Source organism: Myiozetetes cayanensis, unplaced genomic scaffold (genome assembly GCF_022539395.1).
Source record: "Myiozetetes cayanensis isolate MyiCay16 unplaced genomic scaffold, myiCay2020 scf5-8, whole genome shotgun sequence".
In the NCBI taxonomy this organism is placed as follows: Eukaryota; Metazoa; Chordata; class Aves; order Passeriformes; family Tyrannidae; genus Myiozetetes; species Myiozetetes cayanensis.
The window spans coordinates 17,372,487-17,391,999 of NW_026087742.1; the positions used below are offsets into that span (position 1 = coordinate 17,372,487).

General features: G+C 40.1%; 1 protein-coding gene across 11 annotated transcripts in view; it reads right to left on the minus strand.

Annotated features, from left to right (window-relative positions):
• BBX (BBX high mobility group box domain containing) overlaps positions 1 to 19,513 on the minus strand; it is a 152,021-nt gene that overhangs the window by 34,760 nt on the left and 97,748 nt on the right. For 10 of the 11 annotated variants that reach the window (XM_050331551.1, XM_050331550.1, XM_050331554.1 and 7 more), the window contains 6 exons: positions 16,759 to 16,839; positions 14,467 to 14,547; positions 8,954 to 9,034; positions 5,566 to 5,646; positions 2,491 to 3,406; positions 1,477 to 1,615 (listed from right to left, as the gene is read on the minus strand). In XM_050331551.1, the coding sequence (XP_050187508.1) occupies positions 1,477 to 1,615; positions 2,491 to 3,406; positions 5,566 to 5,646; positions 8,954 to 9,034; positions 14,467 to 14,547; positions 16,759 to 16,839 (1,379 nt within the window). The remainder of the gene's footprint in view (positions 1 to 1,476; positions 1,616 to 2,490; positions 3,407 to 5,565; positions 5,647 to 8,953; positions 9,035 to 14,466; positions 14,548 to 16,758; positions 16,840 to 19,513) is intronic. The other variant, XM_050331556.1, reaches the window with a different exon arrangement.

Here is a 19,513-nt window from a genome sequence, read left to right on the forward strand (position 1 = left end):
CCTGACCCGGACCATCAGGGAAATGCGGGCAACTGCTGATGGAGAAGGTGAGAGGACATGGGGAGGATGACACAGTTCCAAAGGGCTTAGGACCCTGTCACCTACACACAAAAAATGAGGCTGAAATGTGATGCTGAAGGGAGCAGAAAGAGTTAAGTGGAGCAGGTAGAGGTAAAACCAGCTCTTCAAGTAGCCAGAAGATCAGGTAATGGAATGAACAGGGATAATGGATACCTTCTCCAGTACTTATGCTTTACAAATGCCCCATTCTGCTTTTACAGAGTTCACTAAATAATATCCATTATGTATTCATGCAGCTGAATAAAGATGAGAGATTGGCAAATATGTATTTCCCCATCCAGCCAGCTAATGAGGGTAGAACAGTGCTTGTTGAATGAATTAATTATTTAGACAATTTTCCTAGCTACTTTGAATAAATAATTTACAACTACTTTTTTTTTTTTTTTTTTTTGCTGTAAGATGCAGTCAGTTTTCACACCATTATGTGTAAAGAGTTTTCAACTGTTAAATTTAAATTTAAAAATAAAACTAATTCAAAGCACTAAAGAGGTAAGATGTTCCATTAATTTTTCTTGACAATTCCAAGCAAATAAGACTTGGGGATTTTCCTCGATTTAATATCTTTGCTGAAAGCGAGCTGCAGCTAAATTTCACATGGACTAGGTTATGAAAAAGGCTACTTCAAACCTGCGAAAACAAACATGTAATTTTAAGCATGAAATAATTCATTTTCACATCTTCAAGAATTTGCAAATAGGTATGAATGGCTACACAGATTTTAACTGCTGTGCCTGAGGTTAAATAAGTCGGTAATACTCTGACAAAAATCATTACTCGTATACTAGAAAAGGAATTCTGTGCAGTCTTGCTACATTTTAATGCATCTATACTCATTAATTATTTTAAAGATATATTTAACTTATTCGTGGTGTACATAAACAGTTTAAATATCTTTTCTCTACAGTGGAAAAATGACATATTTATCATACTTATTTGCCAATATAAGAACATTGTTTACTATTCCTCTGTAACCAATCTCTCGAAGCAGGCAAAGAGATCTATTTTTTCTAGTCTGATTTATGACTGAACACCTACACAGAACTTTAAATACTGCTCGCAAAATGCTTTGAAAACATAAGCAATCCTCTCCACCACTTTCTTGAGCAGGTAAATATACTATGTCGTTTTTTTAGAACTGAGCAAAATAACATCATTCACATTCATTTCCAGTGCTGTAAACCCGGAAAGATTTCAAAGGAATTACTTTGCTACATAAAAAAACCCAGGTATCTAAAGCATGACTTAGCCCAACAGGGTTTATAATTTTCAGGAATGCTGTCTAATTGTGCTTATTTGGGTGTTGGATGTAGTTCACTTGGCTGCAGTGAGGAGGAATCACTCTTAAATTATTGGGCTGACCTAACTAAAACTGAACAGTGTTAAATCACGACTTACCCAAAAACAAATTCTTCCTTTGGCTTAGTCTTTTTCAGCTTTTTGTTCCCACTTGTCCCACTCGGGGAAAAGGCCCAGATTTCTTCATTCCAGCATCCTTCATGATCTGAGGAGTTGCCTTTTCCTGAGCTTCTTTTTCCTGTGATGAAGGCAGAAAATTGTTTCTCATCTTTAAAAAAATGTGCCAAAACAAAGTGGGCTCAGAGGACACTTGTGTTCCCATTCAGTACTGCAGCTTATGATGCTTGACCTTCTTGAAGGCGGTTACAAAACATTTTTTATTTTAAATTGTGCAGTGATGATATTGGCAACTATTCGGCCTCCCCTGTCCCTACCCTTCCCCACCCTGCCTCTAAAGCCAGGATCTCTTGAGGTATAAAGGAGGAGAAAGAGTTGAGAAGAGGTGATAAACTTCCCTAAATTACAAACATCTTTTTTCTTGTCTGACTGTTCTAATTGCATATATAAATCTACTAGTCACAAAAATACATTTCAAGACATCTCACTGAAAGCTTCCAGAAATTATCTCGAATTCATCTTTCCAAAAGGTAAAGGCTTCTCGCTCACTGCCTACAGCAAAATTAGCAACCACAGCAAAATAAGAACACATTTGCTTCTTGTAGGATTTAGAACTGTGAACACAACCATAGGAGTTGTTTATACAGAAACAAGGTAATTGTCCAGGTTACACACATCACAAGCCCTGCATACATCTATCAGCAGGCTGACAAATTAAGAACAAAGCCTTCAGTCAAGAAGTTGAATCTCAGGTCATGAAAGACAAAAAGGGAGAGGTTAAGAGTTTGTAAGTAGGAACAGAGATGGCAAGACTTCAAAAGACCTGCCCTGGATCATGGAATCCAGCCCCTCTACCCGCCCCCAGCATCTCAGGTGACCAGACACAACTCCCATCACACACTGCTAAAATTTCAGCTTAAACATAAACTTTCACTTTTCCTCCCGCTCCAGGCAGGCTTTTGCAATTCATGCTGTAAAACACTCAAAGTCACCCACCTCTGTCCACATTAGCGCGCAAAGACGTGAGCATGCCCTCTGACACCAGAGTTTTATAAAGAGCACCTTTGCAAGATCTCTCTGACTTCCTGGAGCCACAGGTTTCTATCTTTTTAACACAGTCACTGTCCTCAGTTTTGACCTGTTCTGGTAAGCTTTGGGGTACCACCTCCTCTGTTGGGGTCAGTGGTTCCACTTTAATGTTATCAGAAGCCTCACATGGTACTTCCTTGCTGGCTGCAATACTAAGGAAATCGGGAGGCTTTGATTCTTTGGTGGTCTCCATCGGTTTCTCCTTTGATGTTTTCTTCTCTTTCGATTTCACTTTTTTCTTTGGTGATTTTGTATCCAACATGCTTCCCTTCACACTTGAGACAGGGCGGTTTTTTTTGCGGGGAGTATCCGTGAGTCTCTCAGCTCCCCAGTCCCCCTTCGCAACAGCTTCAATCGTGTACATCACACTTTCAATGTCCGACTCGGAGGACTGCCTTTTTTTACAAGATTTCTTGGGGGTGGATTTTTCATTCATGTGCCGGTCCAACTTATATTTTTTCTTTTTCTTCTTTATTTTTTCCGGCTTTAGCCCAAGGATATTCATGTCACCCAGGAAAAGTTCTGGAGAACAGCACATGTGATCCTTTCTATTATCCTTTCTGTCAAAAGGACTGTTTTCCATTGCAAGACCAGTAAAATCTCTGCATTTTGCAGTTTCTGATTCCTCAGTTTTTGTTTCATCCCGGTTTTTAATTTTCTCTATCTCTGATTGTTCTACTTTTCCTTTACAGGAGTCTTTTACTGTTGTTTTCTCCAGTTCTACTTCCATTTCCTCTGAAACTTTCCCTCCCAGATCTTCCAGTGCTTCCACTTTTGTTTTCCCAGGTTCCTTCACATTTACTCCTTCTGAAGCAAGGCACATCTAAAACAAGTTAAAAACAGGCCCCATGAAACAAAACATCAACTGTTAACATTACTTATATTAAAAGGAGCATTAAACAGGGAACCCCCCTGGCATTTTAGTTCAGGAAAGCAAACTGCAAAAGGACAGTACTGAAAAACATGCTGAAGCCCTACTGACACTGATGCAATGTGATGATGGCTGAGTGCTGGAACAAGGATGGTGGGTTCTACTGCTCTAACAGAAAAAGACTCCAGCTGACCTCAGTGGTGTTTCCACAATCCTTTAAGGGTCTTTTACATAATCGAGAAACCCACTCCTAGACTGCTTTTCAGAATACCCTAAGTGCAACAGCACAGTAGAGTTATGTCTGATTACTGCCAGAGACAAGTTACTTGAAATCTCACATCCATTCCCCCTTCAACTCTCAAATGTCTCAAATACAATTCCTTCCTCCATTTTCCAAGTGGTCCTGAGGGAGGGAGGGGAAAAAACTTAATTGAATCTCAGTAATCAAGATTATTTTCTTTTACTTGAATGTGTGAAGTAATTTGGGAGGCAGTACAAATGCCTTCCTTTCTTCTCATATCACAGACTTATTTTGCAAAGAACTGCAAAGCAGCAGTGGTTGCCATGGTTATCTTCTCCTGGATTTCCACTAACGGAAACCAAAATCCTCATACTGTCTGAGGAACACTGATATTCAAGAAAAGAGCTATAAAAAGGTCCTCAAACTGCCATGTTCCTGCAGTACTGACTTGGGAGACCCTCTCTGTTTTGGATCACCTGTAAGCTATGCTGACATTGCTATAGAGGGTAGTCCTTCACAGCACCAACCACTTTGCCCTTGGGAAGACATGTCTTCTTGTTCCTCTCCCCTCTCAGAGCCCTCAAGCTGAATTCCCAGTGCTATTTTGTTTTTGAAGCAGATGTCAACTAGTCACCTGGAGCAAAACCAGATGGAAGAGGCTTTCTTTGAACCAAACATCAGAAGTTTCCCGCAGATGAGCCCACAGGCCATGTGGTCAGTATGGAGGTAACCCCATCCTCCCCGAGATCACTGGGCTCTCTTTAGGTCAATTTTAGATTTTAGACTTCTTCTTGCAAAGCAAAAAAATCACCTTCACCAACCAATATATACATATGAGCACAACGGTGATAAAATTTTGCAGTAAGTTTCCAAAATTCTTGCTGCACAGGGTAGAAATTAATGATCTGGTTCAGGTCAAGCTGGGCTGAGCACTGCAAAACACCAGAGCTTGGGCAGCACACAGTGTCTATTAGGAAGCAGGTTCAATTATGCAAAGGAGAACCCACAACTATGCTGATATGGGTTCTTGGTACCAAGGTGCTTCTGAGACTTTTTTACTATACTGCAATATAAACACAGCCAGTGATTTCCAAAATCTAAAGATCAATCTTTAAAATGCAGCTCATTGGAATAATAATATTTTGTCAATTCAACATAGACATTTGCTTCTTCTGCAGTAGCCTGTAGTACAAAGCTATGGATGTGGCTACAAAAAGATGACTTCTGTTTTGTGAGCAGTAAATAAACTTGTAATTAAACAGTCTTTAAGATTTGGAAAGCTTAAAAAAAAAAGTTTAGAAACAAAAGACATGCAAAATTTCAATAAAATGCCGTTGGTTTGAACTGCTCCCAGAAGGAAGATCTGCTGAGAGTATCATAGCAGAGTTTCTGTAGAAGTTGTTAATTCCCTACTTGAAAAAAACAGTGGGCACAAAAAGCAAAAATAAATGAGAACAGCTTATGACCCTTAATAGGAATTTGCAATGGCAATGCCCTAATTTGAATAACAGAGTAGTCCAGCCCTCTCTCTCAATTATCTGCGACCCTCAGCCAAACCAAATAGTCAAAACCCAAACCCTAAACCAAGAAACTGAATCAAATTCAATGGTGATTGGAAAGTCCCTTTGCCACCAGGAAGTCATGGTATTGGTCAACTGCAGGAGACTCTTAGAAACTCTCTCTATGTTGATGGCTAGTCTAGGGAAAATTTGACTTGTGGCACCCTAGCCATGATAACTTATGCTTCTATAAGCAGCAGTGTAATTATAAGTGTAGCACTGTTCTGCCTTCCAGGCTTCTGCAATCAACAGCATTAACTTCTCCATCCCACTGCACCTGCAGTAATTAGTCACCAGTGTTTCAGTATTACCTCTGCCAGCTGAAATAATGCTGATGTTCCACACTGTTTTGTTAAATCAGAAGGCCCTGAATGGGATGTACTTGAAGAAATCTATGGAGAAAAAAAGCAACATAAATAAAGCATTCTTCTACCAGCACAATTCTTTTACATCTACAAGTCAGCTTTTGAATGGATTGCCCCTCCCTCTTCCCAAAATTCATTCATAAGATTACATACTGAAAAAGAAGTGCAGACCTGTGCAAGCTGTTATAAATAAAACCCTGCTCCACCACTGCTCTGGTGGATAATACCACTGTACACTGAAAGGTATTTGCAGATTTAGGGTTATTCTAGTCAGGATGCCCTTTGAAGAGAAGGATGAACTGGAGCACATGCTCTCTCACACATAAAGAGACTCCAGCAGCTAAGCACCAATTTACACCAGCATGCAACCCAGCTGGTGGTGTTCCTGAAGGCTCATTTGATTGTAAAATCGTTTCACTATCATAGGTTAAGAAGGCTACTCCTTTCATACAATGGCATGGCCTGTTGCTGTCCTATAGAACTCATATAAAAGACATCCTATGACACCAAAATGAAGAGCCCTCAAGTCTTTGGTAACTTCTAGTACTCCTCAGAGTAAAAGGAGGCTGTCATGCAAACAGGTAGCTGATTATCCTTCAAAATCTTTTTATTGTCTCAGGCTGTGTACTTTAGAGTGTTTTGTATCAGTTTTGAGCTAGGTGCAAAGAAATGATCTTTTTCGAATCAAATTAAAATTATCAGTCTCAGGATTGGCCATTAGTATGAACAAAACATCCTATCTTTAATGACATACTCCATCATCTCTGATCAGGCTTGCAGGTTTCTTACACTTGCTCCCTTAGAAAGTGTAAGACAGTGAAGTTATAAGGGACTGGAGAACTATAGCATTTACACCCTTTCAGCTCTCCCTATCCTCCAAACTCAGTATTCCTTGCTCTGAACCAGCATGGGCCCACAAAGTCAACTTTGCTGAATTCAGCCCACCACTGCCATAAAGCAAATAAACAAAACCAAATGCTATCTCTGCATCTCCTGGAAGCTGCAACTCTTCATAGCATCTCCCAAGCTCTGACCACTACAGTTCAAGTCTTCAGATGTTGTTTATAGCCAACTGATGTTAGTGTTCTGCAGCAGAAGTGGCCTCCCTGCCTTGTGAAGGTGATGCTCAACCCCACCACTGACTCCCCCTTCACTCTCGTGCCTCCACACTAAAGGCTAAAGACAGAGCAAGCATTTAGGCACTGCAAGAGACTGCAGAGCTGATCAGCAACAGCCTCCTAGGCTTCAGACTGCAGAGTGGAAACCTAGAAATCCTTAGGATTTTTTAGGAACTAACCTAACCCACTTCTGCATTTTATTTTAATCACCATCTGTGAAATACTGAGAAATACCAAAAAGGAAGGCACAAAGAAGAGGGAAAAAAAAAGAAAATGAAATTGGTTAATCCACACAGCAGAGAGATGAAGGAGGAGCAGAGCAGTATGGTGTGGTGAAGAAGACAGGATCCCACACACCACGCATTTGCCATGCCAGCAGCATGGAGACAGCAGTACAGTCCCCTCCAGTGCACAGCACCTGCAGTTTGGAGTTACAGTGGCATAGCACAGCTGTCTGCCAAATCAACTTGCAAACCTAAGACACCCTTGGGGTGACAGAGAACACGGTTTATTTGGGATGCTCCAAACCAGGTCCTGAACTGCTATCTGAAAATTTAAACTGAATGTCTCTTATTTATCCAATTATAATCCAACATTAAAGATCTCCAAAACTGGGGGGTGGGGGAGAAAGGAAAAAAAAAAAAAATCAATAGCACTCATGTCCTACAAGAGCCAGAGACAAGGAGGATGTGCTTAGCACATCTACCATGCGTTTCTCTGTTTGAATCAGAGCCTTTAACATTCATTTTGTGTATTAAATTAGGCTTGCAGGAATCCATCTGAGGAATCACTCAGAGATCACACAAACCTGTCCAACATACACACGTCATGCTGCCAGACTTAGCTTCACTTTTTCTGCCACCTGCAGTACAAACTGTGCACTCCCGTGGACAACCACCTGTCCCTCCCCTAAATCAGGGCTTCACAGTCACATCACAACTTCTAATGCTGACTTCCAAAAATCAAGCTGCACTCAGCAAAAGCCTTACTCCAGAACAGCACTACTCAAAGCCTGCTGCTGTCCTGTAAGAGGATACCTCAAAAACCTCTGGTGTCCCTGACTAAATATTATCTGCCCTTCTGCTGTCCCAGGGCTCCACCAGCCAAATACCCTTATGGATCACTGATCACAGTTAGGTGTAGTCACCCTTGCACAGGCACTGCTGACAACATAGTACATACTCACAAACTCTACTACTGCCAGGGACTGCCTGCACGGTAAGGCTGGTTTTCTTCCACTCATTTAAGTTCCTACAAAGTCAGATAACTGCATCACTATCCATAGAACAAAGCATGAAATATCTTTATTTCACTGCTTCCAATCTCTGCCTTTTTTTTTCCTGAGAGGGACTGACCTCAGCAGCAAGAATATATAGCTGGATGTCACTAGACAGGATTCAGAAAACCACTTTCCTCACTGAAATAGGATGTGGTTTTGGGATAAAAAAAAGCCCAAACAACAGAAAACAAGCAAAAAGAAAAAAAAAAGTGTATACAAATAATTTGCTTCCATAATCCTTTATTTACCTGGAATACAGCATATATCTTTATCTTTCAATCATCATGAAGAATAGCATTTGCACATCAAGCCTCAAAGGTTTTTGAGTGAATTATCCATATCAAAGAGGACACCTCTACAAGGTTATATTTAAGACTCACAGAGAATTTCTAGGACTTTTGGGAAACCTGACCCAGCATTCTTGATTACCACTGACAGCTGCCAATTTCAGAACTTAATACATTGCATCAACTTCCAACTCTTCATACAGATTTCTGATGACCTCAAAGTCTACTTTTCTTTTCCTATTCTCAGTCCCTGATTAAGCAACGCACCTTCCAACCCTTACAACCAAAGCTTTACTCTTTTAATCCTGGTATCCAACTCCTCATTTAAAAGAATGCTGCTATCTCTTGTCTTTGCTGTTGTCCTGTACACCGTTTTTACCACAGTTATAAAGCTAATTTTTCCAAAAGGAAGTGTAACTTTTTCCATGATGTCTCCAAGAAACTATGCACTTTGTACATGAAGGTGTATAAAAAAATCCCCTACGTCCCTTGGGCCATTGCCACTGCCTAATTCTCCTGCTATTTTGTTATTTACTAATCTATGTTTCTGGAAATAGCAAATTTGATTCTAGAGCAAACCTTACAAGTAGCTTTTTTGGGGAAATGATACACACATCTTCCCATAGTGATGCTACTGGGTATCACTTTACCTCTGCCAACTGGAAGAGTGCCGACTTCCCACAGTGCTTTACTGGCTCAGGACTTGGCAACTGGGAAGTATTTGATGAGATCTAGGTTACAAATGAACAGAAGAGAAAATATTTCAGTGGCACACAGGAAAGACAGAGAGGAAGGGAGAAAAAGAATGAAAAATTAAGGGGTTAGTAAATCAGTCACTTTCACATCTTTGTGGTAAAAGGCCCTACACTTCAGATGGACAATCCCATCCAAGAAACACTTAGCAGGTATTTAGAAGACAGTGCAATACAAGCAAAACCAGCATTCTGTCCTTAGATTAGGCTCAAGGATACTCAATCTATGTTTGTATTGTCCACAGCTAATACTCTTATCATGCTGTGAGTTTTACGTGACTAAGTGAGTAAGATATATCCAGTGCTTAAAAACATGAACTGTGGTGGTCAAGGGTAAATGGAATTCTCCTGGAAAGTCTGGGCAGTATTTCCCATTTAGTCAGACACAGAAGAGGACCATCTGTCCTCACAGGGACTGCTTGTTTCGCTTTCTTTAGTTAGAAAAAGGAAATAAGACCTTATGTCTGGAGATCAAATCTAGCCTTCCAAATAGCTGTCGGTGTACCACGACCAGCCCTGAGCAAATAACTACTGCTACACTTCAGGGAATTGCTTTTACAGCCAGATTTCTTCAGACATGCTTCCAACTGCAGCATTATGAGTTCACCAATGCAAAAATTAATCATTATTTATCAGTTTTGACCTTTTTTTTTTAGCATGGCATTATATGGTAGTATTTGACCTGGAAGCCTTGAGGTAAGATCACCAGTGTGTCCATGGGATCTGCCTCATCCCAAAAATCACACTTAGGATCGTGACTGGGCAGATAGTGACAGGACAAGGGGCAATGGTTTTGAACAGGAACAGGACAGTTGATGTTAGGAAGAAATTAATTTCTCAGAGTGTGGTGAGGCACTGGAACAAGTTGCCCAGAGAGGTCATGGATGCCCCATGCCTGTAAGTATTCAGGGCCAGGTTGGATGGTGCCCTGAGCGACGTCATCTAGGGGAAGGTGTCCCTACCCATGGCAAGGAGTGGAATGAGATGGGCTTTAAGGACCCTTCCAACATGAACCACTCTACAGTTCTATGATCTTTCAGATGCAAAAATTATCAGCTTTCTCCTTATATTTAATTCTTTCTTTTGAACTAGATTGAAGAATTTACCTTTCAGTTGTCAAAGAGATTGATTATACTCCCCACCTATCCATCTGCACAAAATCCAGGACATCCATTTCACTTCAAGTTATTTAAAATACAGTGAATAATGCCCAAGTGTGCACTAATAATAATTTTTAATATTAAACTAAAATAATTCAACATTCTAGTTTTGCTTTGAGACTATTCAGTGAACCTGCTCAGGTCCCCACTGGACCTTAGTGATCTTGTACACTGCACTTTGCAGGAAGAAGGTCTCAAATTTTTAATCTTTCTACCATAATACATTCTCACCTCTTAATGATTTTTTCAGCACAATATGAATGGCAGAAAAGGGACAGAATAACATCCACACACTGAAGTACAGACTGAGAACACACAGGCAAATCTTGCCTCCTGATGCACAAAGTGAGGACAGAGCAAACTAATTTTGACAATAGGTGCTCCTATCAAAATGTGAGATCCTTGTAGTACTAATAGAAAGAGAGGAAGACAAAAATTCGCTTCAGTACAAAAAAAAGTAAATTTCAGAGTTAAGAAAACAAACTGCAAGTGACAAATGCTGCTGAATGAGTGACAACTCATTCTGCTGAAGTTGCTGGCCATACATCAGAAGGAAGAGGATGGATGATCAATCGTCTCTCAGTGAGACACAGATCCCACTCCCTGTCTTAACAACATCTTCCAGCTTTAATTAGAATAACCAAAACCTGCAGTACACTACAACCACAAATAGCCCCTTGTTATGTGGAAGTTGGGGGATCATTAGAATCAAGTTACTATCTTTTATTACAATGTAGGTATCATTTTAGCTACTGTATTACATTTTAGTTTGCATAAGAAGCATGTGTCATGGCACTGCTTTTTCACTTCCCTCTTAGAATAGGCACTGCACTTCAACACAAACATTTAATAATTTCAGCATATGGGCAAACAGCAAATACATTTGTCTTTATCTGGGAAGATTACAGCTTTCCCTATGGGAAAGCTGGAAGAGAAAACAAACACTGGTTAGTTCTTACACTCACCATTTCAAGGCATTTTGACCTAAAATTTTGGATTCAAATCTTCTGTTTAGCACAGAAATAAACAGAAAGGACTGCCTGCAAGCCTTCTCAAAGTGAGTATGTGAGAATGCAGAAGGGACAAAATCATCTCCAAGCATGCATTTTTTCTTAAATGATAAATAACCTGCTGGACTAGCAACAACAAATCCACCCTGTTGCATACTGCATGTGATTTTTTTTTTGTTGTTGTTAATTAAATCACCTAGAAAAAAAACTTAAGCTGCTGGAAGCAAAGAGTTTTGGGGGTTTGGATTCATTTTGTTTTTAAGATGGCTGAACTAGCAATTTTTCTGCTTCCACTCCTGGAAGCCTTTTCTTTGTTTAATAACAGATGAGAGTTTAGCCAAGTAAATCCAAGACGCACTCTTGTTTCCTCTCAACGAAGCAATCGTCACCATCTGTTCACGTTTGCCAAACACACATACAGTAAGACCAAGAGTGCAAGGGGTCCCATCTGCTCTGCTTCCCTCACATGGCAAGGAGGATGACAGCGACCAGCCCATGTGAGCAGACAGCTTGCAAACAGCCACCACGCTAAGGAACACAGCTCACTGCTCAGCAATCCCTGGCCCATATAATGGCTTTCCATAAAGGTACAAATGAGAAAGGACAGTAGTAGGGCCAAGTATTTGCAAGATCAGAGCAGCATGAGAAAGCTGAAAGTGTAACTTGGCAACACTCCAAACTTTAAATAAACTCTTACGAGGATGTCACACCACCTTTGAAGACCTCCAAGGCACTTGCCTGCACACCCGCAAGACCCAGCAAAGTCTTGCTCCCAGGATTTTCATCATCTGTTGTGGCAAGTCACTGGGCAGGACTCATTAGCCATATCCTGAACAGCTTTAATTGACAACTATAGTACGTGGGACAGACAACCCCAAATGAAAGACTAACTAAGGCTGTAAAGACAAAAAGAATCCCACCTACTCTACATAAATCGAGTTGGTTTTGAGTGACAGGGGACTTGTACTCTGGGGGTAAAGGTGTCCATTTTAAATGACAAATCTACTCAATGGGATCACTGTCTTCACAAAGAGGCACTCTTACTCACCCATCTGCAAAGGCGGTGAAGAGAAAGGGAACATATGAGGAACACCCAGCCAGAACCAAAACTGAGCTGGGATGGCTGCCAGAAGTCTCTAGGCACATCAGACCACAGCACACTCCACATTTCTTCACAGGTCTACTTGGCTAGGGGTTAAATAACTACTTTCTCTCCCTCTCTTTTTTCTTTTGTAGCACTGTACATTGCTGACAGCAGCCCTCTGCAAATTGCTTGCCATAATTTAGCTTACTAAATGGAGTAATGCATTCATATAGCCAGGACTCAGTAAGAAGCCGAATAGTAAGGAACAGGGACTTTTGCCAAACTTGACAAAGACAGCCTGTGCAAATGAAAGTCCTTATATTTGATCGAGCACAAGCAGCTTTAATAGTGGGGGAGAAAGCTTAAAGAGGTTCTGTAATATGCTCAATACTTTCCTCTGGAACAACCTAAATGAAATCAGGCTGCAAGCTTAGAAAAATGCCATTTCTCTACTGCTATAGATAAAACATCATGTTCATCACTGCCATTAAGGTTTTACAGGAGGAATAACCATGGCCAACAATGTAGGGTTTTTTGTTCTCTTTTCTTTCCCAGATTTTTGTCCCTTATTTCTAGCCACAGAATAAATCAAACCCCTCCAGAGTACACACACAATTAAATACTTTTACAAGAAAAAGAGACAGACTTGTAAAACTGTCCTCAGCAAATTCTAATGAACTTTCTAAGCACCCCTTCTGCCTAACATTTAAGGATTCATACATGCATTCCAATACGCAAAATGAGCTGGCTCAGCAAGGTGGCATTCAACTCAAAGCACTGCCACATCCGTATGACAAATTCAGGTTTGTTATTTTGTTGTTTGTTCAATTAGAGATTTTAGGTTCTCTGAAATTCTGAAAGTATGGCTAAGCCATGTTTTACATGACAATTTAGAATGTTGGAATACATACCCTGTTTAACTCTGCAGATATCCAAAACTGGTGTTTAACTAAAATGTAAGATGGCCAGTACTTTTAAACTAAGTTAGCAGATTCACTTGTGCAATATTTTGCAATAAAATTCACAAGAAATGTTCTCCAGTATATGTCTTTTAACTTGGTTTAAAAGGTTGGCTTCAGCACATATCTTCACCCTGCTCAATTCCACTAATTTTCTCAAAAGATTCCAAATTAACTTGTAACTTTCCAAAAAAAGGTGATATATATGAAAACACCTTCGTGATTAGAGATATTAACTCTACTGTATCTTTCACGGTGGTGTTTGTAGTCAGGTATTTTATGGCACCTGAATGACTAAACTGCTTTTTTCTTCACTGGGCCTCCTAAGAAAAACACCAAGGCCCATTCTAGCTAAGCTAAAAACACTCAGTGCACATTAGCTTAACATCTCACTGAAAGAAGCGTGTTGTATGTAGTCAAACCTCTGTAAACACACAGAATAACAAAGAGGGTATCTTTCAATCCCATTATGCTCCTCCACTATAGCACCAGCTCCAATTCCAGACTTTTCAGAGACACAATGAATATACCTGTACCATAATTGATTTTGCAAGAAGTACGAGACTCCCCCAAATGGGCAAGAAGAGTATATGTGTGGAAACTCAATTCACAGAGAAACATTCAATACATGGACAAGGAAATTCTTAAAAGCAATGTTTAATGAACTCCAAATCTTCAATATGTAGAAGAAGGTGCATAGGTTATATACTTATGGGTAATTCATAGGTTTGATATGTCAGCACTTAATGATGCTGTTAAATGTCCTTGTAGCTGCTGTGATAAGCTTCCTCTGATCTGCAAGGATTCTTCAAATGATCCTGCCTCTAGGGCAGTTGCTATTTTGCACTGCTGCAGCCTCTATCACAGGCAGTGCTTAATGTAATTTCAGAATGTCTTTTAATTGTTGTTTACCTAGATGTAAATTAAAAGGCCATTTGGAAAACATGTCTGCAGTGATCCTTTGGTATGGAAAGCTAAGTAATGTTCACAAGCCCAGTATCTCTCATATATGCTAGAGCTGGTTCAAATGGCCAACATCTTGTCCATTCTGCCCAGGATTTTCTTAACACAATGGTGAAGAAGATAAACATCTACTGATGAGAATCCCTTGTAAGACAGGGTGCTCAGCTATTCAGTGACTACTCTTACCAGTTCCTTGCTTCCTCCCATCCTCCCCCACCGTATTCAGCCATTATACCTCAGCAAACTGAAACAATGCGGACTCCTCCGTTTGTTTTACTGGCCCCGGGACTCCAGGCTGTGATGTGTTTGAAGAGATCTGTCAGGAAAACAATTATGCTTGTATTACCGAACTCCTCAGTTTCAGTATCAAACTTCAACATGTTAAATTTCTGATCCATCATACATGAAGACTCCTGGTACCCAAGAGCATGCAAACGAGCCCCAGTACACTCATACAACAATCTGCTTTCCAGGAGTCAGGTAAATGGGTGATCTGTGAAATGGTAATCTTAAATTATTTTTCACAAGGAAAACCTTTCCTAGGATCAACAAAACAGGTTTTTTTGAAGGGCTTTTATTTACTGGCTGATATGTCAAAGGAGGGTTACCAAAAAAACAACACTATATTGTATTTCACAGCTCAGTGAAAGACCTGAGACTGCAGAATGGTGGTGATGACAGAGCATAGATTCCTACTTTGCACAGAAGGTAAGTGTGGACAAGGGCACAATGTATGCAGGTATTTTGAGATACCAGATCTATCCCAGACACTAAGGTAACTGCATTTTATGCTGTTAAACTTGTGCCAATTAGTTTTGTTGCAAATGACACCTGTGATTAATGTTATGCCTTGGTACAAGTACTAATTATTTTGCCATTGACACACATACCTTCAATGCACTGGTTAAGTGCACCCTCACTACAGGCTGTTTAACATCCTTGAAAAGTAAGACTAGCTAATATGCACTGCTAATTCCTGATCATCAGAAAGATACTTCTAAACCACATGTTTTAGCGGTGCAGTTGAGTTTGTTTCCTGGCACCCACTGAAATTTTTCTTCAATGGGTAAAGAAAAGCCAGTGGTCACAAAGCCCTTAGCAAGAGCTTATCTGGCAGTACACAACACAATTCCTGCCTACTGACCACACGGATCTGGTGCTTCCCTGCTTCAGCACTGTAAAATGACCTAGAACAATTAGGTGAGCTGGTATTTGTCTTACTCTTTAAAAGATTCAGCAGTGAAATTCAAGAAACAGACCATTATCAAGAAGAACTATACAATGTATGGCATTGCTCTACTGACAGTGTAAGTGTACAGAAGCATCTCAGAAATACGGGAAGATGGATGTTGAGTCATTATCATAGAAGTGTCATAAGTGACACTGGAATTAACCAATTCTAAGAAGCTTTTAAGTATTGCTTTTTATTGCTGGCACACCAGGCCTTTCCTCTTCTTAACAAGAAATGCCAGCAGGCTGTCTAAAAGCCTAATTACAGGTTATTTACTGAACTCTGGCCATTACCTTTAATCAGTAATAAAGGATCAGTGCTTCAATTTATTTCTAATAAATTTTGAAAGCCTCAGATCTTAAATTGGAACTCAAGGTCTTGTGCATTAATGTTAAAACAATCAAAATTATCATATTTTCTGGGTGCTAGAATTGCAATGTAGCTGGTCCGTAAGTGATGACATTTAGGCAGGAGTATGAAGGTGCACATGTCAATGAGCATTAAAGATAAGGGAGTCAGATTCACAGCTGGTGTGGATACAGATAATAAAAAGAAGTGCTGGCTACAAAAAATTTCTTTCTGTATGAAGGTAAACACCACCCAGTGTCCTGTACAATCAATATTTATGCAGCTAAATACTTCTACATCACTTGATTATGACTATTTCAAAAGCTGGAACAACACAAACAAGTGATGCTTGCAGTTGGCCAGGATTCCTTGCATTCTTATTTTTGTTGTGTCATTTATATCAATGAAACCCACTAACACTTGGCTGAAGCATTGTATGCTTTTAAGAAAAAAAAAAAAAGACCACCACACCACAGTTGCACTTCTAGCAATAAGTGGAATATGCTGACAAAAATATATACATTGCAAAGTTAAAGCACAGTTACATAGAGCTATTTGGTGGCTAAAGAAGGAAATTTTGGAAATTCCAGAACTGCAGAAGCTGATGACTAAAGCTGCCACAACAGATTAGAAATATAATGTAACATCCAAATACACACCTTGAAACTTTAGTTAATGAGATTCTAGTTTAAAACTAAGTGCAGGAATGACATATCCCTAAATTACAGTTTAGACCACAGCTCCATGATTGCACGAGGGTTCCCACCATGCTCCTAAACACACTCTCCTGCACTTAAGTCTGACCTACCTATCTGATAAATGACTCAACAGCACAAACCCAAAAAGACAAAACAAATAACAGCACAAATTTTATTCAAAGAATTTTGATTTTTCTTTCAGCTGAACATCAGTTTCTTCTTGGAAGGAAACCCTTTTAAAGAAACTCACCTCTGCAAACTGAAACAATGATGACTTCTGACAGGCTTCTGTAGAATTAGTTGCATCAGACTGGCAGGTACTGGAGGAAACCTGAAACAAGGGGTGTGCAGAGTAAGACCTCAAAGGTGTTTCTTTCAAGCTAAGAACAACAGTTAGTGAAATAAAATAGAGCATTTAAGAGAAGACGGACAAGCTAATGTTTCACATTCCTGGAAAGATTAAATAAATAATATTTACCAAAGAAAAGATGGTTTAGCATCCATTTTAATGCATTTGAAAATCATCTAAGAAGAACAACTACAAAAAATACCTTTTTTTCTTTTATAATTCTGAACTTGTCAGAATAGTTTTATTGAACAGAATACTAAATGGATTACATTGGGTTACACACACAGCTACCTTGTAGTGGTAATGCTATCAACACTGCTGTATCTGTAGTTTGTACTATCATTCTAAATAAGATTACCTAGATGGTAAAAAATGATTTGAAGACACTGAGACTTGCTAAGTGATGGAAATACTTATTAGAAAAGTAATTCCAAATCTTAACAGCATGAAAGTAAGTAGATAAAGGTAGCCTAAGCCTAAAATTGCTAAAATAATATACCTAAACATACACTTCAGGGGTGCTTTTGAGAAGCAGTGCAAGAAAGAGTCATAACACCTGAAATCAAAATACCAAAAACTGACTGCTCAAAACCAAAAGCCTTATTTGAATTAACACAGAGCTTAGCCATACTATTCTTATTAGCTAGAGATGGGTTAATCGAGCCTCATTCTGTAAAGGATCTTTATCAAATGTGATACATTCAGGAAGTGTCACATTTGTGTGTGAAAGATCTATATATGTAACTCCTAGGAGCATGAGGTACCTTTAGTATAAAACAAGGTGTGTAACGTGGCTTTTAAGAAACAGAAGAAAAGGAAGGAGGCTTTGTAAGATTTTAGGAAAAGTAACAGGATGGAAATTTTTTCCCTAACAATTTTTAATCCTTCCACAGAAGTTCAGTTTATTTAAAACATTGCAATGCAAATGTGGGTTTTTTTAATCTTTCTATTACCTAAACAAGTATATCAATAGCTTTTACTGGTGAATGCAAACAAGATATAGTTACCAACCGCACCTTTTGCTGGTAAGCACATAGAACCATAGAAAATGCAGACCTACACAACAAGCTGTTTGCACTGCTGCTGCTGTTTGTCTGAGATGCTTAAGCACCGCAATAGCACCAGTGGTATTTTCTTTCAGGAATCTGCTACTCATTCTCCCTTGAAAACACTAAATCTGAGTGTAGCAACCCACAGGCCAAGGGGAGATATACCAACATGACAATTTGCTTGCTTGTTTCTTCCCTGCCATGAAACCAAGCAGCACCAGTGACTCCTATGATCTATATTTCCATTATATTTATCAAACACTAAGGAAGATGTTTTATCAGTGTACTGTGGAGTCTACCAGCCCAAAGGGTTACGAAGAATGTATTTTTAATGCCTCTCTTTTGCTTTTTCAGTGGTTTGTTCCACTGATGTAATGTTTGTTACTGTTTTTTCTCATGTTTCCGTACAATCAGTTTAAAATGTTTGTGCCTCAGCAGTGGTCTGGACTGTTCTGGGAGAGCACCTTGCTGCTGTTGAGTGACCCATCTCTGTAGGTCTGAGACTCTGCAGTGGTGTGAAATATGTAAGGTTGCTACCTGCATGTCTGAGCACTCACTTGGTTATTTTAGGCCACTTCACTGGCGGGATTCTTGCAGGAATAACCAAATTTGGGGTTGGTTCCCAAATAATTTAACTTTTCTGCAGTTCGACCAGCTGCCTTATGCAGCTTAACTTGCAGTGTCTACTGAAGCAGTTTTTTCTTAAGTGGAGCCTTTCCAATGCAAAAGGGAACTATTTTGCTTAGGAGAAGCCATGTGAAAGCTCCTAAGGCGGGCACTGCAGGCCCACAAATTCCTGAACTCTGCCCAGCCGTCCATATGGAGACTGTGGCTCCGCAGCTCCCTCTGCCTATCCAGGGCCATGTCCACCGGAACATGTCAATACATGCCTGAGTTGGCACGACACAAACGAGCTCTGGGTTAGGAGCCATTGACCCACAGACTCCAGGAGCACCGTGCTGGAGTGGAGATGCTCTCCCAAGGGAGGCTATCCCAGATCAGCCCCTACAACACCAGGGCTGTAAGACATTCCCTCCCTGGGCAGGCACAGGGACAAGAGGAGCCTCCTCGCTGCCCCCTCTCATGCTGGGGGTGGGCACAGCTTGTTCACTCTGTGGTACAGGAACCACTTACTGTGGAACATGTGAAGCCCAGTTTTCTACAGATTTGTGTGTAAAGGACAGATTGCTGGTGTACAGTAACTCAGAGCAGATTTTATGGTTGGAACCACTGCACTTTTCCTATCACTTCCTCGTATTCTTTAAAAAGGTAATGCTGTTGCCTTTGTTTGACAGCGAACTAATTTGAGCTTGTTTCTTCTACTCTGCTGCTCCGCAAACACTCTTGACTTGTGGGAAACTTACTATCTCCAGGACTTCTAACCTTTGCCAGGCTGAACCTGATCAAAGCATTAAAATAATTACCAGAGGGAACAGATGCACAGATAGTGCCATTTGGTATGTATCATTTCCTGACGTAATAAAATGTCCTCAGCATGTCATTTCTTCTCCTCTTTCCTCCTCCCAGCTTTCCCTCAAGCTGCACTGAGAGATTTTTCACTTCTGATTTACACCTTGCACAGACCTGGCATCACATGCAACATAACC